The sequence below is a fragment of the Chanodichthys erythropterus genome, chromosome 21, assembly GCF_024489055.1.
Source record: "Chanodichthys erythropterus isolate Z2021 chromosome 21, ASM2448905v1, whole genome shotgun sequence".
Lineage (NCBI taxonomy): Eukaryota > Metazoa > Chordata > Actinopteri > Cypriniformes > Xenocyprididae > Chanodichthys > Chanodichthys erythropterus.
Genome location: NC_090241.1, coordinates 20,918,141 through 20,945,667, shown reverse-complemented (window position 1 = coordinate 20,945,667; position 27,527 = coordinate 20,918,141). Strand labels below are relative to the sequence as shown.

Below are 27,527 nucleotides of genomic sequence, written 5' to 3'. Positions count from 1 at the left end.
TCCTCCCCCTTCCTCCCTTCATCCTCCACCCAACTCCTGTCAGGAGAAGGCACTGATGCAGCATCCCAGTGGATTTCATTCACCATCAGCATGTACCCGGTTTTTAACCCTCTTTAGTTTTGAGTTTTGTTTTGTTGGGGTTCTAAAAAGAAATCATATACATTTAAACAGTATTTAAACACTGTGCCTTATATATATATATATATATATATATATATATATATATATATATAGAGAAAATATATATATATATATATACATATATATATATATATATATATATATAGACAATTGTTATATTTACTAATATAAATATAATAAATATAGTTAATGTATATGTTATTTAGGCCACTTACATTTAAAAAAAATAAGTAACTATATAATTATATTGATTATTAATTTATTTAATAATTGATTTACACATGATGTTTTCACTGTTTAAAATGTTCCATCGGCTCAATAATGTTTTGCACTTTTTCAGAAAGGTGACTCTTATCCAGGAAAGATGAATACAAAACTGACTGGACTAATATGATTGTTGACAATGAAAGTGATCTGGTAAATGTAATACAAAATGAATATGACTCCACATCTGGCCAAGCAGCAACTATTCTCACAACCACATTAGAACATGATCCATCTCAGCTGATCTCATTCATTATCTCTGTGAGGTACTTCAGCCAATTTACTGAAACTCAATGAAGGCTTGTTATTCTCTATTGGAAACTGGGGGAAATCTTATATTTAAACACATACTTGTCAAGATTAAAGAGGACAGCTTTTAATTTGACTCAACTGAAGGCCTTTTTAGATCGCAATTAAGGGGTTCTTAATTCAGGGCAATTAATCTCAGACTGGGGTGTATAATAAATCAGTAAATGCAAGGATACCAATTGAATGAGAGACGAACACATGAAAACAGTTTAACAGTGGTGGATTTCTTAAGCACAAATAACAAACTGACATTCATCTATCTGCAAAGTATACATGTGACCCTGGAGCACAAAACCAGTCATAAGTCACACGGGTATATTTGTAGCAATAGCCAACAATACATTGTATGGATCAAAATGATCAGTTTTTTAAAAAATCATTAGGATATTAAGTAAAGACCATGTTCCATGAAGATATTTTGTAAATTTTCTACTGTAAATATATCAAAAATGTATTATATGCATTGTTAAGGACTTAATTTGGAAAACTTTAGAGGTGATTTTCAATATTTTGATTCTTTTGCACCCTCAAATTCCAGATTTTCAAATAGTTGTATCTCAGCCAAATATTGTCCTATCCTTACAAACCATACATCAATAGAAAGCTTTTTTTTTTTTTTAATTGACCCTTATGACTGGTTTTGTGGTAACATATATGAATGAATTGAAATAACTCTACACAGCTGACTGATGTTGATATGATGTTATATTATCTGTTCCTTAAATTCCAGCTGATTTTGCCAGGTTTTCTAAATCACGCCATGCTTATATAAAAAAGTTAAACTGTTAAAATATTGAACACATTCTAATTAATTTTCACTCTCTCATTATAATTAATTAAAAAAAATCTAAACATTTTAAAGAAGATTTTAATGACACACTACTTTATATTAGATAATATGGCACATGGATTATTAGAGAAGACAGACGTTTTGAGCATAACTGTAAAAAGTGTTATTTTGAGAAAACCATAATAAGGAACCTGCTGGCTGCATTCGCCCAACAAAACCAAAGCATCTTCAGTTGCCCAAAATGAATGTGTTCTGCCTTAAACAACTCTTAACCACAAGTCAGACCACATTATTATGCATCTTAGCTTTAAATGACATAAAAATATAGTGTTTCACAAGTCCATTACACACAGAAAATCACTGAATGCACAAAACCATTCGTTCCCTCGCACTTGGAGTTCACCTCACATTCTCAATATAGGCTCTCTCTTACCACACTGTTCGGATGACATATTTGCCATAACTTATTGGAAAGGCCAGTGCTTTTCTGAGGTTGACATGTGCATATCTTAGTAATGCCCCCACAAACCACACATTTTGTCCTGCCATAGCTGAGTGCAGTGAATTTTGCAAGTTTTGCAATAACATAGGCAACATCTTGATTGTGTTCTTGGTTAACCCTCATGCAGTTTGGGTTTGAAACACCTCAAGCCCCTTTTGATAGCTCACAGACGTACTTTACATGGAAATATCAGGTTGATACTTCTTGACTTTAACTAATTTCATGAAAACTGATTATAAACAGGATCTCAAGATTGCTATGTCTGTTTGAGGTCTCAAAGGCATGGTGTTTGCTATTCTGAGATCAAATCTTAAACGGTACAATATTCTATTCAATGCTTCTATTCCATATTCTATTAATGGCAACAGTTTGCATTATTTACAGTTTATTCTAACGGAATGTTTATTGTGATATCTTGTGTATTATTTACAGCTACTTTTGTTTAATGGTAATTTGATTTTATGGGCAAGTTTAGATTGACAATAAGAACAAGTTTAGATTGAAATACATTATTCAGTTAAAGTATTTTACATAAATATATGATGTGCTTTTCAAAAGAAAAAAAGTTTCTATATAAATGTAAAAAGCCACTGAAAAAAACAATTCAATGGTCCAAAAATTCCCCTATAATAATTAATCTCTGACACAAAATGTAGCAGTGGATTTGTCAGTCGTTTTTTTGAATTTGTTTAGGTTTTGTTTTGTTTTGTTTTAATATTATATTTTTTACAAGGGTTTCTTGGTATCAGATTGACCCCAAATATACAAATGTTATTACTTTTCTACCATCTTCTTTTATGAAGTAACAAAAAGTGTCTACTTTTTGGTAAAACATGGTTAAAGCCTCAATAAGATCTGTGCAATTAATTTTTACTTTTTGTTTTGAAGGCAAAAATAGGAGGTTTTGACTGCTGAAAATACTTCAAACGAACAAATCAGGGGCCCCTGGGACCCCAGTCTCAACGTTACAGGATTAAATCCAAATCCAGCTGCTCTGCCGAATCCATGACGGTGTTTGGATGGCGCGCCTCCTGCTTTTCACTCCTATTGTGATGCTCCGGCTCACACACACACTCGCTCACACACTCACTTAACCCAGCGCCAACAGCCAAAGAAACTAATGCTGCCCGCTTTACCAGCGTTTGAGTTTTTAAAACTATGCCTTGATGCAATTTAGTAACCCTGCTGGAGTTCGGAAAGTGGGAGAAGTGGAAAGGGAAAGTTGGGAAGTAATCGGTGAAGTTTTTTGCTATTCCCGTGCAGGAGCGCATCGAGCCATAATGGCGAGTCGTACGCGGACAGGATCTCGATTCTCTCTCGCGGCGTGGAGCACACACTCGCGATCATACTGGAATAACCTGGGGATTTCAAAGTGGAGCCTAGTCGCCCTCTTGGTGCTTGTTTGTGGTGGATTTTGTGGTGCGGATAGTGAGTTTTCGATCCTGGAAGAGGCTCAAGTTTTGGCAGTGCAGATGAAGAAGCTGTCTACTCAGGAGCTGGGTGTTCTCACCATGCAGGTAACACAACAACCTTTTAAAACTTAAGCTTGTGTCTTTTAATACACGTTTATACATTTATAATCTGTAATATTTGTTAGACAGCTTAGTTTGCTCTAATTATCTTGAATAACTTTGAAAGTGTGAAATAAAGTGCACGTTATTTAGGATAGTCATGTTCTGTCATAGCCTATACTATTGTGCATTTCTATATACGTTAATACCTTCATGCTTATTTCCATGGTTTTAATTGTTTATAAAATGTAAAGACTGTTCATTTCGGAGTTATTTGGGCATTTAAAAACATGTTGACGTAATGACAGTCCTCACAATTGCACGTTTATTGATTGACTGTTTGCAGTCACGCTTGCGTGCATTGGTTCCTTTAAAAGCAAATATGATATGAATGCAAAAGCTGCATTTGAAAGATTAATTGTTTACTTTCTCCGTGTACATTTTTTCCGAAACATCTGCAGTGTCCCATTAGTTCCTCCAGTCAATGTATGAACATATCTGCATTTTGTAAACAGACATTTATTTCACTAACGTGTGTTAGAAAATTCTATTGGTGTAGTTTCCTTTACAACGACATTTTTTTATATTAACGCGGGGTTTTGGGTCATTATATAAGCAAATATTCTTTATTTAAAAATATCTAACCGTGTGTGTTTTTTTTTTTTTTTTTTGTAAAGACTGATGTGCACTACAATGATTTGGCGCCACTAAAATCAGACAGATTACGTATGTACACCGTAGTGTGTGCGAAATTCATGCCAATTCCACACTAATTATATGTTTTTTGTCCTAACCCTCTATCATAAAGTTTCAAGCTCGACATACGGATATTATTAAGCATAAACATATTCCTTTAGCCATTACAATGAATTACGAAAAAAGTGTGTTTACGCAACAAATGGCAAATTTGTTATGGCGCTGTGATGTGTTGGTGTAAACGCGCGCACTTCAGAGGGAGCGCGCACAGAGGTGGGCAGTAGGGGGCCAGACCCAAATGGCCTTTCATCTGTGGCATACTATACTGCTGTCCTAGCTCCTCCTTTTTTCTTTGTCACACTCAGATGTTAATAATCTCTTTCTCTCTCTCTTTCTCACACTTTTTTTTGGCCTCTTTCTCCCTGCTCCCTTTGGACTTATAGTTGGTTGTAAATCAAATGAATGAATTACTCATGCAGGCACATTTACAAATTGGCAACCTCCACCGAATATCTGTTATTGAGATCCATTTTTCTTCTCATGCATTAAGCCATGTATTTAGTAAGAGTCATTTCCCACAAACGAGACTCTGCTTCCAGTTTAAATATTCCTGTGCCCATAAAAACATATCTGACCTTGTGTATCTACAAACTCTTTTACACCTGATTCAAGACCCAACCCAGTGTCTGATGTTAATGAATGAGATTCATTTCGTTTACGACAGAACAAAATGTCACTATTTAAGAAGATATCTTTCATGCTTCACAATTAATGACCACTGTTTATATATATATATATAATACAATTTATTTAGTTATTTTTTTTAGAGGTTGTTTAATAATTTTTATTTTGATATCTTTAGTATTCTGTAATTTTCTCATAGCAAGCAATCTTATTTAAGCTGACAATTCCTAATTTAAGATGGGTTGCTCACATAAATACTCAATTAAGTGTACTGATAGTTGTAAATAAAATTTCAGCTTGGGTATATTTGCTTTTTTATTTGGACTGATAGGCATGTCTGAGCTCTCTCTGTTCGTCCATCAGACTGGTGGCTGTGGTTTAAGTTGAGGCTATTTCAACTGAGGCCTCCTAATTGAATAATGATGGTAATTTTGAATCAGTGTGTGTAAAAAGTAATAGAGACGGGCTAGAGGATTGATTATGCATACTTGGCTGGTGCTTGTCATATCCTTTTTTATTTTTAGTGTCCTTTCCTCCCACATCAATGAACATAGTCAGAATAAAATCTAATAGCTGAGTGTTATTGTGATACGATTGTGATAGTGAAAATTGTGCTGTGGTCATAGGAAAATCCAAAAAACTGTTAGATGCACCTGAAATTTAAAGGGAATGTTCAACCAAAAATTTATATTTTGCTATTTACTCACCTATTCCAAACATGTATGACTTTCTTTCCTCTGTGAAACACACAAATAACATATTTTGAAGTTTCAGTGTGATCCTAAACAACATTGGACCACATTGACTGCCATTGTAGGAAAAAAAAAAGTCTTGTTTGTGTTCCACAAGAGAAAGTCAATCAAACAGGTTTGGAACAACATGAATGTTGTCATAATTTATTCATCCTTATTTAAATTTAAAGGACTGGCTTATACAATGGCTTATTCATTCCTGGCGTCTTCATATCGCATAGTGATGTTTAGATCTTGGATTTTTCTCTACAGACTGGTCTAGGAATCAGTCTTTGTGCTGGATTCATCAATGCAAATTAGTCCTGGTTTGAAGCACATTTCATAGTCTCTGGGTGGGATGATCTCTGATGAAATAGCCCATTGAGACAGAGCCGTTGCAAATGACCCATCCAGTTAACGACAGTCCATCCATCAGCTCACGGCCACTGGGGCCCCTTCAAAGAAGTACAATCTGATGGGCCACCCCCTCCTCACTGCCGAACTGCTCACACATCTACAAGTTTTTTAGCTAATTCGGTTACAGTGGATGAGTGTGTAACAGTAGATTGTTTGTGAGGCCAAGGCTTTTCGGGCCTCGGCCATGCTTAATTAGCTCTGAAGTATTTGTTGTGTTGACTGTCCACTACTCTGTGACTGTGACCTTTGGAACTGCTCCCTGCTTAAGTGCACATGCTCGACTGAGGGGAACGGCCACTGGTTTTGATCAGAAGAACCCTGACCTGCCATTAGCTTCTGAGGGTCGTGTATAATTAGTTTTCGTAGAATTGGTTGAAGATTATTACGATGACTCAACATTGACCCTAAGTACTATGGCAGTACCATGGTACAGTGGATTATCAGAAGGTCTTACTCTGGTAATTTGATATGTCATGAAGCTAATATTAATATACTATGGTATGGTATTTGCATGGTACTTTAAAGAATACCATGGAAATATTGTATTATATGTCTTTTTTGTTTTATTTATATATATATATATATATATATATAAACAGTACTATAGTACTTTTTGGTTATTTAGATATAATGTTTCCTTATTGCTGACCCAATAGTGAAATTGGGGTCATAGACGAATTTTCTGACAAATAAAATTTTATTTATCATTAATTACCTGCTATGAAACAGTATTGCTAGTGAAATTAGTTGAATGCTATGCTACCCTTCAAAAGTTTGGGGTCACTAAGAATTTTTCATGTTTTTGAAAGAAGTTGCTTATGCTCACCAATGCTGCATTTATTTTTTCAGAAAGACAGTAAAACATTTCTTTTGTGAAATTATTACATTTCTAAAATAACATTTTTGTATTTTAATATATTTTAGAATGTAATTTATCCATCTGATGGCAAAGCTAAAATTTCAGCTCATATTGAATTGTGCTCAAAAACGGTTATTATCAATGCTGAAAATATTGTGCAGCTACTTTTGTGGAAACCATGTTTTTTTTTTTTTTACAGCATTTATTTGAAATCGTAATATCTTTACTCTAACTTTCTGAATGTAATGCATAATTGCTGAATAAAATGATTGATAAAGAAATCTTGCTGACCCCAATCTTTTCAAAAGGTGGTGTATATAAATGTCAGTCAGGAATAAAGAAAAAGGAAAAAAATCTTTAAAAAATATTCAGTTTAAAACACAAGAACATATTCTTAGAAATGTCTTTTTGTGTTCATATTTCATATGGTTTTGATAAACCTTTTTACCATTTTAGCAAAAAAAAAGACAAAAAAAAAAGTCATGTGGTGTAACCATCAAGTAAAAAGAAATGTTTGTTTAATAAAAAATGTTCTTACTGCATTAATACATGCGAAAGTACACATGACTTATTAATCATAAAATATCAAAAATATTCAAAAAATGTCATTCATTAAACTTTTGGAGAGTCACAACACATGACATTTTACAGTCTTCATTATGATATTAGGGCAGGTGTAGAGTTACAGTGTGTTGCTTGTGTTTAGGTCTTTGAGTTCACTCCTCACTCTCACGTACAAAAATTCATAGTCTAATGTCACTTTCTCAGAGTCTAATATGGTTTGCGTTTCTGTAGCACTAGCAGTCAGTGATTTTAAAGCAATTCCTGCTTTTCTCCTCCAGCTGTTTGATTCCAATTAGTGATGATGGCAGCAGAAGAGTCGCTCTTTCGGTTTCTCTGTACACATGTTGGCCTGTTTTTTCCCCATATCTTTTCTGCTTTATGTTTCACTCTATTGTCCCTGTCCTTTTGTCCCCTCGGCGATTTTCAGTATCCCAATGAAACCACTCCCAGACTCAAGTTAACAATCTAAAGGGATCGTTCTTCGCCGTCCATTGCAGCAAAACATTTGTATGCTTTAATTGGGCTTTCGGTGAGGGGAAAAAAAGGCCACCCCAGCAGTCCTTTCGCCGGGTATCACCATGGTAAAATAAACCTCGGCGAAGCCATTGTGGCGTATTTTTCATTCACTCAAAACTTCACCAAGAGGGCTTCTCATTGCACGGCTAGGATGCGCCTGTTATTGAACGACCTAGTTAGAAAGTCTGCAGTGTGGAAGCTTTTGAGAGGAGGTCTTTCATTCACAATCTCCCAGAGGCAAACCCCCCACCCTTTCTCTTGGAGAAGAGCCTGCCTTCTGTAGTGCCTTTATTTACCAGGAGCTGTAATTAACCGGCCTTTTTTAATCAGTTTGGGCTCTTTCTCTCACACACACGTAGGGAAGAATAGAAGCTTCATGGGAACTGGCCTTTGTGCAACGCTCAAAAGGTTCTTTCAGTAAGTTCCTACAGGGTCGACCTGGGATGGGACATCAGGCCTTATCACAGAGTCTTCAATAGGGAGGTCTTCACACACCCTACCCTATCCCAAGGGGCATGGGGATGGGAGACCAGGGGCCCCACTGCGCTCAGAAGTGTGTCTGTGTTGGTGTTTGTTGGATGACTATGCGGGGTGGCTTGGTGCTTGTTCTCTCTTCAACCTTTATGTTTTTTGGGACTGTGATCTCCTTCCCCCTCTCCTCTGATACGGTCTCACATTCACAGAGAGACGAGAAGGGCCCTTACTGCATTTGCACCAGACTATTTTTCATTTCTGCTTCTTTTCCTTTCAAACTGACAGCCCCCTCTCTCCAGGGTCCAGACCATCTCGATAACCCTCTTGTTGTTGTTCGTCTTTTGAGTAAACAGAGTAACTTATAGGATTGAAAAGTTGGTTGTCAATTAAGGATCTGCATTGATATTTAACATTTGATTATTCAATTTCTGTACCTGAATACTACTCATAGACTTAACTGAAACATTTAAAGCACTGTTTATATAATTTGTATATTTGTTCTTTTGTATTTGTTTGTGCTATGCTTGTAGTTTGTTTTGGTTCTTATTTTATTAGTGACTGTTAACTTGTCTTTAATAATGTTAGGCTAGTAGTTTTTGGTGTTAATTGGAATCAATAATTGTGAAATTTCACTCGTATTTAAAGTTTTGGTTTCATAATAAGCGTATTTATTAGAACACAATGTTACATGAGTTAACATAACAAAAACAAGAATTTTTGTGCGTGGCAGGGCCGGTGAAAATTTTGGCAAAACAAGTAAATCATTTATTCAAATGACATGTTCTTGAATTTCTTGAGCTCAAAGGCATCCAGTTTTAGATTGATGTGAGGGTGAATATTTTTATTGCATATTTTTATTTTATTTATATATTCCTTCATTGTGTAATTCATATTCAATGTGTTTCAAGTAAAAAAAAAAAAAATCTGAATCACTTTAAAGGATAAGTTCAGTTTAAAATGAAAATACCCCATGATTTACTCACCCTGAAGCCATCCTAGGTAATAACGCACAGAATAAAGCTTTATAATGCACGGAAACCACCTGTATGAAGCTCAGAAAAGTCCCACCCATCCATCCAGCCAGCCATCCATCCATCCAGCCATCCATCCAGCCATCCATCCAGCCATCCATCCAGCCATCCATCCAGCCATCCATCCAGCCATCCCAGCCATCCCAGCTCCGGAGGTTAATAAAGGCCTTCTGAAGCGAAGCGATGCATTTGTGTAAGAAAATATCCATATTTAACATTTTATAAATTAAAATAACTAGCTTCTACCAGACCGCCTTCCATATTCAACTTACGAAATGAAACTTTGCGTCAGTTGCGATTGTTTCGTAAGTTGAATACGGACGGCGGTCTGGTAGAAACTAGTTATTTTACTTTAAATATGGATATTTTTCTTACACAAATGCATTGCTTCACTTCAGAAGGCTTTTATTAACCCCCCATGAGGCGTGTGGAGTACATTTATGATTGATGGATGTACTTTTTTCTTTGCACTGCCATTATAAAGCTTGGGAGCGCCAGGGTGATTATTAATACAACTCCGATTGTATTCATCAGAAAGAAGAAAGTCATATACACCTAGGATGGCTTGAAGGTGGGTAAATCATGGGGTACATTTCATTTTAAAGTGAACTAATCCTTTAAGTCCTGTCTGACCATTTAGACATGAGCAGAAATTCAGATTTCAATCAGACTTCAAAGTTCAAACCACATTTTGATTGGATTTGTAAAAAACAACAACAACATGTCTTGCTGTTCAGGTTTCAACTTCAACAACTAAAAAAAATTGAGTCTGGCCACAACAACAACAACAAATTTTTTATTTATTTTTTCTGCCTGTCTGAACAATTTCTATCTTAGTGATGGGGCTGTTTAGTTTTTTTTCTTTGAGAACGCATCAGTGTTGTAACTCAGTTTGTTTAGTCTTCCTACAGCTTTTATCTTCACTTTAAAGGCTGTTGAATTAATCTTGGAGTAGATTTCTCAGGTTGTTATTGATTGTTTAGAGAATGTGTATTTTGAATTGATGTTTGAGTTTCTAGAGACTCTTGTATTATGTATATAGGGGGCTAGTTTGATAGGGCATCGAAGTGTCTGAGGCAGGAATGTTTCGGTGTGGGAGGAGTAGACGGGGGTCTGAACAGCCCTGAAATGACAGGGTGAGGAAACAAACCCATTCACTGTGAGTGAGTGAATGAATGAACTCCACTTCATTAATCCTGAACGCTTGGATCACATTCACACCTGCTATTACCATCCATCTCTATCTCTTTTTTTCTAAGCCGTTCACAATATTAAAGTTCTCATTTAACAGACACTCTGTCTAGGCATCGATTCTTTTGCTTTATGCTTCTCTAAAGTGGCCCTATGCCAGACAGTGTTTTATTAGTTCCAGGAAGCAACTTTAATATATAAATGACAATGTTCTGTATATTGAGGAATTTTGGCAAAACATGTACTCTCCATCAGAGAGGAAGGAGCTCAGATAGAAGATGGATGCGTTTAGAGATTAAGACAGGGAGGATGAGAGCGCCCACTGTGTTTGATCAGGGGTCACTCCCTGATTTAGAGATTAAAGAGGATCCATAAATACAGAGGTCAGTAGTTTGCATCCCATCCAGACCCCTTTATCTGATAACCTTTGAGATAAGAGGGTAGGTGGGAATTCCTCTTTGTGACACTTGGGGCACATTTCCTTTTTATTCATGAGACTCTATTAGCGTTTTATGATTGGCATTTTTTTCTAACTTGTGGTTTTGCTTAATATTTAAGTCCTAAATAAGACACAACATGTTGTCAGTGTGCAAAAATTAAGGATGTATGATATGTTGATGCCATACCATTACAATAATAATATTATTCTATTTTATTAACATCTAATTTCTGACTGTTTTACATTTAGATTGACTTTGCTGTCATCTTTCACTCTTTTAAAGTTAATTTTAATAACACCACATTTAACAGTGTTATTAAATTATTAATCTTTAGCAGACTGAATGAAGGCTTTATGAATATCCATGTTTCATATTTATATTTTGATTATTTCTAGATATTTCTTATTTTAATATTTTACTTTCAGTATTTACCATTTTATTATTGGCCATAACGATAAATCAAACATAATTATCACTTTATTTATATCAAACAGAATTGTAATATCTGAACATTCCTTGCAAAAATGCTCTCTGAAAAGTTCTGTATTCATCATCCAGCCATCAAAAAAGTTGAACAAAAACAACAAAACTAACTGACTAGTCACTGATTGTTTTTTGGTGCTTTTTGTTGTTAGTGTACAGGTAGTTCTAATCTCATTTATTCCATTTTGAAGATTGGCACCCTCTCGCCACCCAAGATGAAGCAGGAAATGACCTAAGATAGTGTCTGAACTTTGAATCTCTCTCTTACAGTGTGTACTTTGAAAGATAAAAAGAACCTTGACTCTGAGGCCACTAATTGGCCGACATAAAGGAGCGTTCCTGCTTTGAATGTGCAATAGGAAAAGGAGGAAAGCTGCTAGAGCAACAAGCAGCAGCTGTGTTTTGCTATGACTGTCTCGAGCTGGGCTGCTGCTTGCCAAGGACAGTCATTTTATCTACCCAGACTGACTGGTAACGCAACACCTGCGTTAGCACAGCAGATGAACTTGGGTGTTAGGCACGAGAGTACATTTCCCCTCTATGATATGAAAACATGAAAAGGGAATCAAAAAGAATTTTTATTGGCCACGATACCCAAGTTGCCGCTTAACGTTTGTGTGTGTGGACTTTATTAGAGTATGCGTGGACTATTTACGAGCATTTCGAACGTAATTCTTCTGTTTATTGATTCATGTTCCCTGGAGATGTTGCAGTGTGGTTTCAGATAAACTGCCCTTGTCTTGTGATTGCTTTAGCAGTGGGGACCAATTTACTGCATGTTTTACTAGGTGCCTGTGCCTGAGAGAGAATGAGAGACAGCAAGCTTGTGGGAGAGAAGGAGAATATGTTTGTGCTCGATGTATGAATCGTGCCCGGCAGCGGACCGCTTGGCACTCGTGTGTGTGTGTGTGTGTGAACTGGTCCAGTGCCAGCGTCTCTTTTACAGGAGTCTTGGGGACAGCGCTTTTGGTCTCTGGTGTCTGCTGAAAGGAAGACTGTGTGTAATGAACAATTTGCAGCAGAGAACTGTGGGAATGCAGGTGTCTGGATGGAGGCACTTAGAGTAATGTGCAGTGGGCTCTGCATGCACGTTTACTCTGTTGAAAGGCTTTATTACAGTTTCTGTGTTATTTTCCTTTTGTAGTTATGTAATACTGTGGTACTATAGTATTGCAAGTGGTTTTGCAGATAAGTATATACACACATATATACCATTGAAAAGTTTGGGGTCAGTATTTTTTATTTATTTTTTAATTTTTATTATTTATTTTTTTGAAAGAAATCAGAACTAAAGACTTTTAGACTTTCAATAAATTTAGACTTAATAGAAAATAAATAAATGCTGTTCTTTTAAACTTCCAGTTGAGTTCATAAAAATGTATCACATTTATAACAAAAATATTAAGCAGCTTAATGTATGTTAAAGCTGCAGTCCGCAACTTTTATTGTGTTAAAAATTTACTAAAATTATATAATGATAATATACAACATGAATCCATTTTCCAAACCGTGTTTTTGTCTTATCCTGAATCCTGAATTAATAAGTGTTTATATTCGGACTATTTCAGACTGGACTGGTAGGACTCGCCGCAGAGTATCACAGTAACTTCGTGACTCGCCATAGACATACACGGAGAAAAGTAGCTCCGGCTAGAATGTTTCTCCGCAAGACGCGTGCAGTTCTGTTTATTAACCACTAGAGGGTCAAAAAATTAATATTCATTTCATCTAGGTCTGTCATGATTATAAAATTTAGCTGATGATTAATTGTCTGAAAAATAATTGTGATTATGCCGATTAATTGTCAGTTTTAGGGCTTTGACGATTATGCCGATTAATTGTCTGTTATAGGGCTTTGTCATAATTTGTGTGCCTCATTCATTAAATAATTGTGATGAATTTAATCCTTTGAAAGTTTTTTATATATATATATATATATATATATATAATATATATATATATATATATATATATAATATATATATAAAATTTTATCATGTAGCTTTTTAATGGGAAGCTCAAATGTGCTGCGTAACCACTGAGGTTCATTCTCGTGTGTTACACAGCATGTTTGAGCTTCTGGAAGAGGTTTGTTCTAATTAAATCTGTCATCATAAAAAGCGAACAAGTCTCCTCAGAAAATTTGGACTAAACCGCTCGATTCATATGGATTAGTTTTCAGATCTGTTTATGATCCTTTTAAAGCGGCAAAGATAAAGTTGCAAAGGCAGTCTATGGAGACAAATATCTCTCAGATTTCATCAAAAAGATCTTCATTTGTGTTCCGAAGATGAAAAGTTTTACGGGTTTGAAACGATGCGAGAGTGAGTACAAAATTTTCATTTTACGGTGAAATAGGCTAACCCTTTCAGTCAACAACTGCAAACACCATAATTATTTGATTCAGCATTATATCTTCTATTGTTTCAGTGCAAAACTACTTTGTATTGTTCTGTTTTTGTACATCGCTTTCAACCTGATGTCTTGGTGGTTAAAATCTGTTAATATCAGTGTTATGTCTTGATTTACTTACTTCAATGAGTGAGTTTACTACACTGCAAACCGGAATCAGACCTTCAGTTGTGTTTAAATGATGATTTGACACATCTTTCATCTGATTTTCATCTCAGTTTGAGTTCCTCAAAGATGATTAGGTGAGTTTGTTTGCAATGTCTTCACTTCATTAACCATTATGGATGGTGCCAAAACCAAGTGTCAGATTCCTGTGTTTAGCTGGATTTTTTTTTTTATTTTTATTTTTTTTTTTTTACAATTTGAATTAATCCTGGCAGCTTTCTCGGTGGAAATGTCATCATTTAGAGAGCAGTTGCAAAGGAATGTAAGCAATGATTTGACAGCAAATATATCTTTGGTTGCCTGAGGTGTTTACTGTCTTTGCTGTAAGACTTTGGATCATGTTTTTCTTAGGTGTGAGTTTACCAGATTGTGCACAAATGCATATTTGCGTGAGGAAAAATTTGTTCGTGAGTCCCCAGAGCTTTGATCAGCCAAACTTTAGCCTTGCAATGGTGTCATGGTGTATAATCTGACAGAAACCGTGTCGATTACATTTCCAGACTGCTGATTCAAAAGCTTTTCTGTCTCGTTCTCAATGCTTGTCGTTGGCAGAGAATTTAAAGAGAAATCAAAGTGACTGAGTTATTTTTCCTCACCCATTCCCCATGAACATGTGCATGCAAACCTGACTGAAACGAAGGTATTATACAAATAATTGATGGCAAATGAGGTACAGTTTTTCCCACAAGTTGTTTTTCTAGTTATTTTACTTGTTGCCAAATGTTTCGCCATGTCACTGCCACATTGAGCTTAACATGTTTCCATCTAGTAAATGTGCAAATATTCACCAACTTCCAAAGTTTTGGGCCTGTTGACTACCTGATGTTGTTTAAGTTATTGTATCACAAACATTTTATACCCCATTCATACCTAATATTTAGTTCGATGCCAAGAATAAACAGTTTCCTGGACATATATTGAAGATTTATAGCATAGTACCTTGCAAGAGTGTAATAAACTCAAGGCCCTGATATATACTTCAAGCAAAATCGAAGAACGAACTGATGTGACGTCATTTCAATCAAAATCAGGCCAAAACGAAGTTAGTTTTCAGAAAAGTTCGCTCCGACTGGTAAATACCTTCGTACTATTGGTCCATGGTGATTGCATACAAGGTAGGTGTGCTCTGAGGCTCCGCCCCCTTTGACGTGGAAATCTTCTCTGGTTCATTTATTCTGTTCAGTCTGTCGAGGTCAGACCTCCGTGACATGAACATGAATACACTAGAAAGCTGCTTTATTGTAGAAAATGAGGTTGTAATGTTTAATACTGTAAAGCTGCTTGCTTTTCAAGCATTCTGTTGTATAAAGTGCTATATAAATTAGGGCTGTCAAACGATTAATCGCATACAAAATAAAAGTTTGAGTTTGCTTAATATATGTGTGAGTACTGTGTGTAATTATGTATATATAAATACAAACACATTCATGTATATATTTGAGAAATATTTACAAGTATATGTATTTATATTTGTATATAATTTATATTATTTATATATATATATATATATATATATATAAATATTTTGTTCATAAATACGATATTTCTCTTAACTATATACATTAATTTGTTTGTATTTATATATACATAATAATTACACACAGTACTCACACATATATTAGGCAAACTCAAACTTTTATTTTGTATGCGATTAATCGCTATTAATCGTTTGACAGTCCTAATATAAATAAACATGACGTGACTAATAGAATGCCAAATTGTAGAGCTTGTGCAAACATCTCCATGTTGCTATGGTCAGAATCTTATGATTTATTTTAAAAAATACTTGTTGTTTTCTCATTTTGTTGTGTGATTATTTAGTTAAGAGGAAAGCATGCAGCACATATTCATTTAAACACCACTCTCATCAGTGTGGGCGCCATCGGGATGTTCACTAACAATATACCGTTGCTCACATATTTCTTTTACCCCTAAGCGAAGAACGAAAAAGAACTTCGCTGTGAGTATGTCGGGACCTTTATAAAGGCAGGCATGTGGGTATCAGAGCGGCCCCTGTCCCTCACTGATGCTGTCTGTAACCAAGCCCCTGTGTCCATCTGAGCGTGTTCACCACGCACCATGAGTTCACATCCGGCAGTCAGCCAACAGAGCCTTTGTCCTCTGGACTGAAGCGAGCAGCAGGATCCTGCTCTGTCTTACTGATCCGAGAATAACCAGAGATAAGCAGTGATCCCAGACTGGAATGATTCTCCCTGATCATTGGAATGTGCTGCTTCTTGTAGGCCTTGTGTTGGGTATTCATTTAGGAGCTGTATGGAATCAGAATTAAAGATTTGTGGGGTTCTAGGCCATGTGTGTTTGCTTTGAGGTCATTTGTGTGCTGCTGTAGTAGTTGTTTATCTTTTAGCAAATATACACATTTAAGTTTTCTTTTGGGAAGACAGACCAAAATACTCACTCAAGTGTGTTATACAGTTTATAACACAAAGCACATGTGTACAGTAATTCTAGGTAGTGTTGGTCAGTGTTCCGGGGAAAGATGGTGCATTCTTAAGTGACAGCCCCACAAACGTCCCTCTATGAGCCACTGCCACTCTGTCTGCTGGCTCTGTCACCACTATATGACAAGTGACTCCAGGTCATCAGGATAGAGGAAGGACAAATGTTTATTGTCAAACAGTATATCCCAAGAACAAAAGATCACAGCATAGCATTGCCGAAATAGCAGGGAAAAATATCAAAGTACTTTTTTTTTTTTTTTTTTTTTGGTACTTGCAAATAAGTGTCTTAAACTGAGTATCTTTCAAATATTTGGTTCCACAAACCCCTTCTGGTCTGCTTCTGCTGAATTATTTTTATCACTGGTGGGGATAAATAAATATCCCCCCTGGGTGGTGCTACTTCACAAACCACCAACAGAGCATATAAAATACCAAAAATAAGAATATTTTTTTAAAACATCGCCAATCTAAAACGCTTAGTTTATATAGAACTGTCACTTTACGACCACAACAAATGGGACACTTTTCAGCCGGACATTCCAACTTCGCCTCATTTGTTGACATGGTTTTAAAGCTATTAAATTTGTTGGAATTAAAACGTCTTAAAATGCACATATGTATACCAGGGAAATCTAAATTTTCTTGGGGGAGCATGTCCCCGAACCCCCCTAGCAAACGACTTTTTGTGACCTCTGTAATTATGAAACACTGCATACGGCCCTGGTTCTGTTCTGTCTAACGAAATCTGACATAAACGTGTATTTCTCCATATGTGCGCGCTTGGAGACTAAAAGTTTGTATGTGTATGCAGTATCATCAAAAATACATGGGAGCAAACGCGATTGAATGTAGAGCTTTGTATCTCGTTATTCTATTTAAAAAATCAATAACTACCTATTAATTTTTCATTCCTATTAGTTTCATTGTAAATAGTGGTCAAATATCAAGCTATCTAATCTATCTAATACTTCAAATCTCAAGGTTAAAACTGTGGTTTATGATTCAATTTAAAAGGGAAAAAAAAAAATTTCGGGCCCCCCTGGTTTTTTCACAAATCGCACCCTGCACAAACCAGATGAACTTTGACAAACCTAGCAACTATTGAACATTAAATATAAAAACAATTTTGTTTGCCAACAGACTGATTAATATCTGTGCACCCTGACTCTTGGATGTTGCGTAGTAAACAATCTAATTTGACCATGTGATTTTCAGGAATGCTTTCTAGATTTGTGTGCAACATGAATACGGTCACTGAACAGACTGGCGAATATGTTGTCTGAGACTAGCTGTTTTGATTCTTGTTTACCATATTTGATGTGTTCTATGTATGTGTGTTGAGCAATGTTTATATGTTGTTAAAAGCCTAAATTAAATCTCTTCATCATGTTAAGCTTTTGTGTCGTTTCAGAAGTCTTGGATTAAACTGCTAGATTCATATGGAATTCCTTTACAGTCTCTTTATGAACCTTTTGAAACTTTCAAATTTGGTAACACTTCATTTTAAGGTGGATAGTAACATGTAACTGCATGTACTTACTATAGTAATAACAGTAAATTATGCATAGTTACAGGTAACCAACCCTAAATCAAACCATAACCCTAACTGTAACTCTATAGTAAGGATAAATTAGGGCTGTCAAACGATTAATCGTATACAAAATAAAAGTTTGAGTTTGCTTAATATATGTGAGTACTGTCTGTAATTATGTATATATAAATACAAACACATTCATGTATATATTTGTGAAAATATTTACAAGTATATGTATTTATATTTGTATATAATTTATATTATATATAAATAAAAATATTTTGTTCATAAATACGATATTTCTCCTAACTATATACATTAATTTGTTTGTATTTATATATACATAATAATTACACACAGTACTCACACATATATTAGGCAAACTCAAACTTTTTTGTATGCGTATGCGTATTTTGTATACATTCTCTTTATGAACCTTTTGAAACTTTCAAATTTGGTAACACTTTATTTTAAGGTGGATAGTAACATGTTACTGCATGTACTTACTATAGTAATAACAGTAAATTATGCATAGTTACAGGTAACCAACCCTAAATCAAACCATAACCCTAACTGTAACTCTATAGTAAGGACATATAGTTAATATTACTTAGTACTTATTTGAGTAAGTACAATGTAACTATGTCAAAATAAAGTGTAACCTAAAGTTTTGGTGAAAATATCATAATTTGTGTTTCAAAGGTAAACTGTTTTGGAACGACATAAGCTAATACTTTAATTAATTTTGCTACTAATCTTGTGAGGTCCACTTCAGGCTTTTCCAAACGTTTTAATACAAAGGTCCTTAAAACTAATTTTTTTTTTTTTTGTGTATCCAACCTGAAAGACTTCAGAGTCATATTTTTTGTCCAGAGGAACAATCTCGAGAGAATGCAGAATGTAGACGTGACCTCACATTTTAATATAATGCAAAAACAGAGAGTGAGAGGACCACCCTTGATCTGCTATACGTGTTTTCATTCAGTTTGGCTCTCCCAAGTGATGTGGTTGAATTAATGCAATCAAAGCAATGAGAATTACGTTTTCTGAATAAAAAAGCAGATCGCTGGTTTATAGGAGAGGTCTGTTTGCTTAAGCTTGATGGTGCTGAAATGTTGGCTTTCACAAGCCTGCAGTCACAGTTTGATTGCCTTGTTCCCGTAAACTCAAACTGACTCTATGGGATGTTTGATCTGAATTACATATTTTATGTGGAAAAAGAGATTTGTCCTTCAGTCCAGGCAGAAATCCTGTCTTCTACCATGCTGTTTTTCTAGTCAGTGTTTGCTCTCTAGTCCTCGAGGTTTTCTCACCTCACTTGCTTCATATTTAGCCATTCCTGGTTCAAAAGCTTCAGATGAAGAACATTACAAGGGTGTAATTATGACTACAGGTGCCAGATCTGTTGGTGTGTGTCTGACTGTGTTGGCAGTGTTAAAGGAGAATGGGCACAGAGGGCAGCTAAGCCCGACGTTGCCCAGACCATCTGTGGGCGTTGTGGGTTGAGGTAGTTGGAAAGTTACACCACCATGAGTGCCAGGGTAGCCAGCGCACGGTCCAGGACTTGCAACATAAGCCGCATGTAGCACGATAATTGAAAACACGGCACAAAATTCCTCCTTGTTGCAATTTGATCACACCTGTGTGTGATTTAAAGAAAAAAAAAAAAAAACTGCTTGAGCCCAAGATGGAGAATGTGTATGGATGTTTAGTAGGTCTGCATACATTTATGGATTAATTCTTCTGAAAGTTTTCAAATGGGAGGTTTTGTTTTTTGCTTTAGGTTTGCTACCAAGAAACTCTTAACTAATCATTTAGAACTTTGATCTATTACTTTGATCCACCAATAAAGTTTTATAAGTTGTCAAATGGTATTTCTGTTTAACAAGGCCCAGGTTTGAAGTCCTGAAGTTTGACTTTCATCTTCAGCGGATTGGAAACAAATGTTTTGGAAAACCATTTAAGGATTTTAGACAGGGAAAAACAAAACCATTACTGTTGAATATCAAATAAATTATTTGTTGATGAACAGTCTGTAAAGCTCAATCCTAAATACTATGTCTGGTTAGTAGACTTTTAAACAATAGTATGGTATTACTTTACATGGTGGCCGTTTTGGTAACACCACTTTTGTAACTATTTGCTATGCAGGTAGTTTCTATTTACTTGAATGAGGAAAGGCCAAAATCTCAAGAACTGTTACGTTGCGAGTTACGTTGCGTGTTACGCTACATGTTACGTTATTTAAACTTTAATAGAAATGGAATGGAAACTCCATCTGATGAGAATCTGGATGATCTGGTTCTAGGCAGACCCTGCCAGTGTAGCAGGAAATGAAGCAGTGTCTCCATCGTCCCTCATAGATGGATGAGCTCTGGGAATGTCAGACAGGGATGTTGACTCCAAGACCTCTTTTTTTTTTTTTTCAATTTTTTTTCCCTCTTCCTCCCCCTTTTATGTTTTTCCAGCGAGTTGTGAATTATGCTCAGCTTTTGAAGCTCAGACTTCACCACTGACATACAGACATCGCTCATCTCCTAAAATTTAACACCCCACGAGAGGAAAGATTACAGACTCTGAGTCTCTCTCATGTTTACCTTCACAGCTTTTAGAAGCAGATGTGTCTGCTTCCCTATTTTTAGTCAGAAGACTCTAAAAGTCTTGCTCTTCTCTGTATGTTGCCATGGTGCTAATAAGATCATTAACTACATTTGAAACCTCAAAGTGATAAAAAGACTTGATAATACACAAGCACTTTATTTCTTTTCTACATGTGGCAAAGTGGATGACATTTGTTGCTTCTTGAGTCGCTACTGAATGCTGCTCAGCGCTAGACTTCTGTTATTTTGAAGTTGTTTTCAGTTTTTCACTTATACCAATTAAGTTCTGTTAGTTTGATGTAGCCTACACTTTTAAAACCTCCTTTTCATGTACCACCACATTGTTTTATATATTTTTCATTACATTTTTCCTTAATTTTTTAACTTACAGCTATTTATAGGTTTTTAATATGCAATAATAGCTGGAATTTACATAGCTATAATGAAGAACTATAAATTCATAAACACTTTGGATGGAAAACAATGCTATACAGTGATTTGTTTTTCATTTTAAAACCATTTTTACTGATGCTTCTAAGACTCCTCAATCATGTCACTTGCAATTTCTACAAAATCTCATCTATGTTAGCCAGCTGTATTTCCTAAATTGCTTTTAATCATAATTTACAAAGTGTTTAGGTTTGAAAATCATAAAAACAGTTGGTATCAACAAATGTATGATGTAGTGACAGCACAGCATTTTTTCTTTCTTTTCTACAGCTTATTACCTAAACATTTTACACTAAGTATACCTCTTTTTTTGCTGTGCATTTTGGATCTTGTAAGCCTGCAGCAATGGCTGTACGCAGAAATTCAAGGTAATAAAACACTCGGCCTCTCAACTGTTGTCATTGTTATTTGGGCCCCCTTCACATGTGGAAACCATTATATCCTGTCTGCTGGACTAAAAAAAAAGAAGAAAAAAAACAGGGCTGCCGCGAGTTGGAGATCTGCGAGAGAATCCGCTCCGTGACCCGGTCTCTCAACGGGCCCCTCAGTGTTTGCACAAAGAGGTTTTGTTATTGTAGGACCCCAGGCTCTGTCGGCCCCTCCACCGACACTCAGTCTCTCTCTCGGTGGAGGGGCGGCCTGAAACACAAGTTCAACCCAGAGCAGATCAAGAACACACAGGCATAAGGGTGTGTTATCTCTGTAGGTGATTTATCTACACGTTGTAAGTTGAGTGAGGCTCGATGTACATCCCCGTTTTCACAGTATATTGATGCTGGATGTGTTAAGATTTTGTTATAGTAATACCATACTTTTTTTTTCCCTCAAGACATCATCCCAGACAGTCATCAGACTGACTTAGGCTGAACTGCACATGGTCCAAGACCTTGAAAGTATATGAATGCAATGTTTTGTCTGTGCTAGTAATGCATAACTGTGGAAACTAAAGTCATTTTTGCTCCAGCCTTGCATAGTGTCATTACTTCAGTTCCGATGATCAGATACGTTTGAGAAGTTTTGGTATTAAAGAACCATTAAAACAACTTATGCTCCATTAACCTGATAAGTATGTAAGATTATAAATGTAGTCCACCCTTATATGATCACATGTGGAACTCATTTTACACTCGTTCTCTTCTCGTCCACCCAACCCCCTCACAAACACACACTTCAGTATATTCACTGCTAATGTGAAACATGTCAGCCGCACTTCAGTATCTGTTAAAACCCTTTTATCAAAGCAAGATTACAGACTGAAAAATGTATGCAAAAAAACTTAGATATTACATTTTTGACATAATATTGTGCATTTAAGATAGACTTGCTTTTTGGCCATTTGTTGTATGACCCATTTTATTAGCAGTTTGCTAATAAACTGAAGTCTTTCTTGCTCTAATGTATCCTTTTTATTAGGGATGGCAGAATAAAGGCACCTATAGTGTGACTATAGTGTGAGAAAAAACACTGTGAAGGCAGAGACCTTAGTCAGGGTAGACACCATATTTAATTTTGCGTAAATGAAAGTGACGCTCTGAGAGATAGACTGCTGTTCAATATGTTGTACTGTTGAGTGGAATTGCTGCTGATTTGGTCAGCTGATGCAAAAGTGATGAAATTATATGATTCCTTTTATTGGACAAATTCATCAATTTCATGTCAATCATGTCTATCAAACCACAATAATACCATGGAACTTGTTTGTTTAGTGATGAATATTGTCATAAATACTATACAGGTTATAAGTTGCTTTGTGGTTCAATCTATAGTTCGTTTTTGTGTATTAATTTATCATTTAAAGTGTCATGAATCCCCCATTTTAGCACTGGTCGTTCACACACTCATATTTGAAAAAGGTTGAAGAAATGGGCGTGTAATGCTGTGGAAAAAGGGAGTGTAGAGGGTGGGAAGAGAGGAGACAACAACCAATTGCTCTGTTTACCCCTGGTATTAAGATGCGTTTTGGTCTATCAGATCACAAGTGGATGACGCTAAATACAGGTGTAAACATTTTGAGCTTGTCCACTTTCGACCACTTCCAGAGGTAGTTGAAAATGCATTCAACCAGATAGCTTTCATCAGGGTAAATGCTTATGTGGTTGAATGTGTTCGAACAGCCACAAAAGACCACCTACTCTCTGCCAACGGACCTAATGTGTAAACATGGTAAGCTTGCTAGCCAGACGGGATTTAAACTTTGTTGGCTGGAGACGCAAGTTTGGTTTGAAGACGAAAAGCGTACCAAGCACAACGTTCTTTCACCATTCCTAATTCCATTCTAACACACGCACTTGAAGCGTTCGGTGTGATCTTGTGGCTATTAAAGATGAAACGAAAGCTGCTGCTCTCTGTACGTTTTTCCATCATCTCTGTGCACGTTCATATGGAAATTGTGTGAGCTTATTTTGTCCATTAGATCGAAAGATCTGAAAAAAACCCATACATTTACCCTCCCATAGACCATCATCTTGAAGAAATCAGGACAGATGTGTTTGAAAGTGGACAAAAGGGATGGATTTAAATACCAAGTGTAAACGGGAATGTGTCTATCTTGTCTACTTGTGATCCGATCAACCAAAACGCATCTTAATGCCAGGTGTAAACAGGCCCAAAAAACACAGACCTACAACAGACTCATTATACAGACAAATGAATATTAAAATATGAGTGGAGAAAAACGAACAAACAGCAGAGTTGGGGGCACTTCGATGTATTTTAAAAATATGGTAACACTTTACCACAAGATTCATTAGTTGAACATTAGTTAATGTATTATCTAACATGAACTAACCATAGGCAATACATTTTTTACTGTATTTAAGTTTAAGTTTCACGTTTAATTAATTTCTAAAGCACATTTAAAAACAACAGTCATTGACCAAAGTGCTGTACAAATAAAAGGGTCATAAAACAAACAACAACAATAAAAAGGGCAATATACAAAACATTACGAATTAGGAAACAAAAAAACCCACAGCTGTCAGACCGTATTAAACACCAAAGAATAAAAATATGTTTTAAGACTAGTTTTAAAAGCAGTTATTAGGGGTCATCCTCACAGATAAAGGTAGTGAGTTCCAGAGTTTAGGGGCAGCTTACTGCAAGGCATGATCACCCCTGTGCTTTAGTCTTACTCTAGGAACTGTCAGCAGCATATAATCAGCAGACCTCAGAGACCTTGATGGGATGTGCATTTGTATAAGGTCAGAAAGGTAAGTTGGTCCTAGGCCATTTAAAGATTTATAAGCAAGCATTAAAACCTTAAAATCAATCCTAAAACGAACCGGAAGCCAATGTAGTGAAGACAATATGGGCAAAATATGTTCCCGTTTACGTGTTCGTGTTAAAAATCAAGCTGCTGCATTTTGCACTAACTGCAAGCGTGAGAGAGACAGAGGCCTGGTTGACACCAACATAGAGAACATTACAATAGTCTAAACGTGATGAAATAAAAACATGAATAAGCCTTTCAAAATCATTAAATGAGAAAAAGGTTTAACTTTAGATAAAAGCCTTAACTGACAAAAACTTGACCTGACTACCGAGTTTATCTGTTTGTCAAGTTTAAAGTATTTACTAATCTTCGTTAACATTAGTTAATGAAAATACAGTTGTTCATTGGTTGTTCATGTTAGTTCACAGTGCATTAACTAATGTTAACAAGATTTTAATAATGTATTAGTAAATGTTGAAATTAACATTAACAAAGATTAATAAATGCTGTAAAAGTGCAGTTCATTATTAGTTCATGTTAACTAATGCGGTTAAAGGTGCCCAAGAATGCTTTTTCACAAGATATAATATAAGTCTAAGGTGTCTCCTGAATGTGTCTGTGAAGTTTCAGCTCAAAATACCCCATAGATTTTTTTTAATTAATTTTTTTAACTGTCTATTTTAGGGCATCATTAACTATACACTGATTTTGGCAGCCCGCCGCCCCTTTAATTCGCCTGCTCCCTGCCACACGAGCTCTTGACTATATTACAGTGCAAAGTTCACACAGCTAATATAACCCTCAAATGGATCTTTACAAGATGTTCGTCATGCATGCTGTATGCATGCTTCGAATTATGTATGCTCTGTGGCTAATGGTTAATGTTACACTGTTGGAGAGATTTATAAAGAATGAAGTTGTGTTTATGAATTATACAGAAAGCAAGTGTTTAAAAATGAAAATAGCGACGGCTCTTGTCTCCGTGAATACAGTAAGAAACAATGGTAACTTCAACCACATTTAACAGTACATTAGCAACATGCTAATGAAACATTTAAAAAGACCATTTACAAATATAACTAAAAATATCATGCTATCATGGATCATGTCAGTTATTGTTGCTCCATCTGCCATTTTTCGCTGTTGTTCTTGCTGGCTTACCTTGTCTGTGCACAGATCCAGACGTTAATACTGCCTTTCCTTGTCTAATGCCTTGAACATGGGCTGGCATATATGCAAATATTGGGGTCATACATATTAATGATCCAGACTGTTACGTAACAGTTGGTGTTATGTTGAGATCCACGTGTTTTCCGGAAGTCTTTTAAACAAATGAGATTTACATAAGGAGGAGGAAGCAATGGGGTTTGAAACTCAATGTATGTCTTTTCCATGTACTGAACTCTTGTTATTCAACTATGCCGAGGTAAATTCAAATTTTGATTCTAGGGCACCTTTAACTAAGGTTAACTAATGAACCTTATTGTAAAGTGATACCAAAAATATAATCCTATGACAGCAAACTCACAAAAATCATATAATTAGAGCCTATCAACTATCATTAACAAATCAAATACACTTTAATAAATAATTCTTAGAAACATCAATAAATCAGCATTATAACTTTCTAGAGCTTTTGGTGGGGAACGTTGATCCTGGAGGGTCATTGTCCTGCAGAGTTTAGCTCCAACCCTAATTAATTAATTAATTAATTACTTAATTAATTAAACACACCTGAAGCTAATCAAAATCTTCAGGATTATTAAAGTTACAGGCAGGTGAGTGTTTTTTTTCAGGGTTGGAGCTAAACTGCAAGACAGTGGCCCTCAAGGATCAATGTTCCCCACCCCTGGTCTGTATGAAAAATGAGGAAGGACAATTAAAAGGTTTTCATTATGTTTCTGAGCCCTACAATCTCTGAAAAAATGACACGCATAAGTTTAACACAAAAAGAATAAAGACATAGTTACTTTTTGTCTAATCTATTTGGAATTTTCGGTCTACATCATTTTTCTTCTGTTTATCATCTACCGCTGTATCAGTGTCCTTATTTGCACGTATACTTCGGACACAGTTCATGTTTGGAGCACTAGAAATATATCCGTAATAACTTAAAACATGTGTGCTCTGGTCCAGAAATGTGCTATGATCCACGTTGCAAGTGTTGCTGAACTCATCGCGGCTTTCCGTGCAGAAATCCCTCTAATCTGCACTCCGCTTGTTGTTACATATTTTGTTAGTCATATTTTCCATGTGTTGGTAGTCAAAATCTCCAGCTCTGACCACATCGTGTGGAAAATGCAAAAAACACTTTTGTGTATTGAGGAATCATAAACTAGTAGAACAGGTAGAGGTGAATGAACAGGTAGAGGTGAATGAACAGTCTTACGTGACATTTGAATTCTCCACTGTAATGCGTTCTCTTACATAATACTGCACAGTTGATTGGATTAAAAGAGTGTTTTCCATGGATAATGTGAGAAAAGCTTAGAAACTGATGGCGTAGATGCATACTCTCCAGCCACGGCAGCCAATCACTACTCCGAATTAATGCATATACTTCACATTTTGTGACGTTGGTTCAACTTTGATTTTTAAACCGGAAAAAATAAATGTACCTAAAAACTAAAAAATAACCACTTTCCCCTTATTTATAAACATAGTGAGTACTATTGTTGTTTTCATTGATGTGCAACCAGTATAACATCTCAAAGAATGGGTTTTAGGGATTCATGAGCCTTTAATGTTGCATTCAGATTGCTTTAGGTTTATGTCATCATGTATACTAAGCATTTCTGCATATTCAGGCACAGATGCAGAATGCTGCCTTGTCTCTGGCTTGTCCTTAGAAACTGGGAGCGAGTGAGAAGTAGATGGAGAAAAATCACATCAGAGGGCAGGGAAGGATGCCTCATTCTAGAGCAGAAGCCTTTGTAGTGCAATGAGCACATTGCTTCTGAGAGTTTGAGTAAGGGGGAGGGGGGGAGTGGGGTACCTGCGGCAGGAAATCGCAATAGCATCCCAGACTGGCTTCTGTTGTCTGGCCTTTCATCTTCTCTGTTTGTACCCAGTTTCCCCTGTCGCTGCCAC

At 36.0% G+C, this 27,527-nt stretch overlaps 1 protein-coding gene across 1 annotated transcript in view; it reads left to right on the top strand.

Moving 5' to 3' along the window:
• Positions 1 to 3,087: 3,087 nt before the first annotated feature.
• The window catches only part of cachd1 (cache domain containing 1), an 81,723-nt gene continuing 57,283 nt past the window's right edge, over positions 3,088 to 27,527 (top strand). The window contains exon 1 of the mRNA XM_067373498.1: positions 3,088 to 3,523. Coding sequence (XP_067229599.1) covers positions 3,173 to 3,523 — 351 coding nt within the window. The 5' untranslated portion in view covers positions 3,088 to 3,172. The remainder of the gene's footprint in view (positions 3,524 to 27,527) is intronic.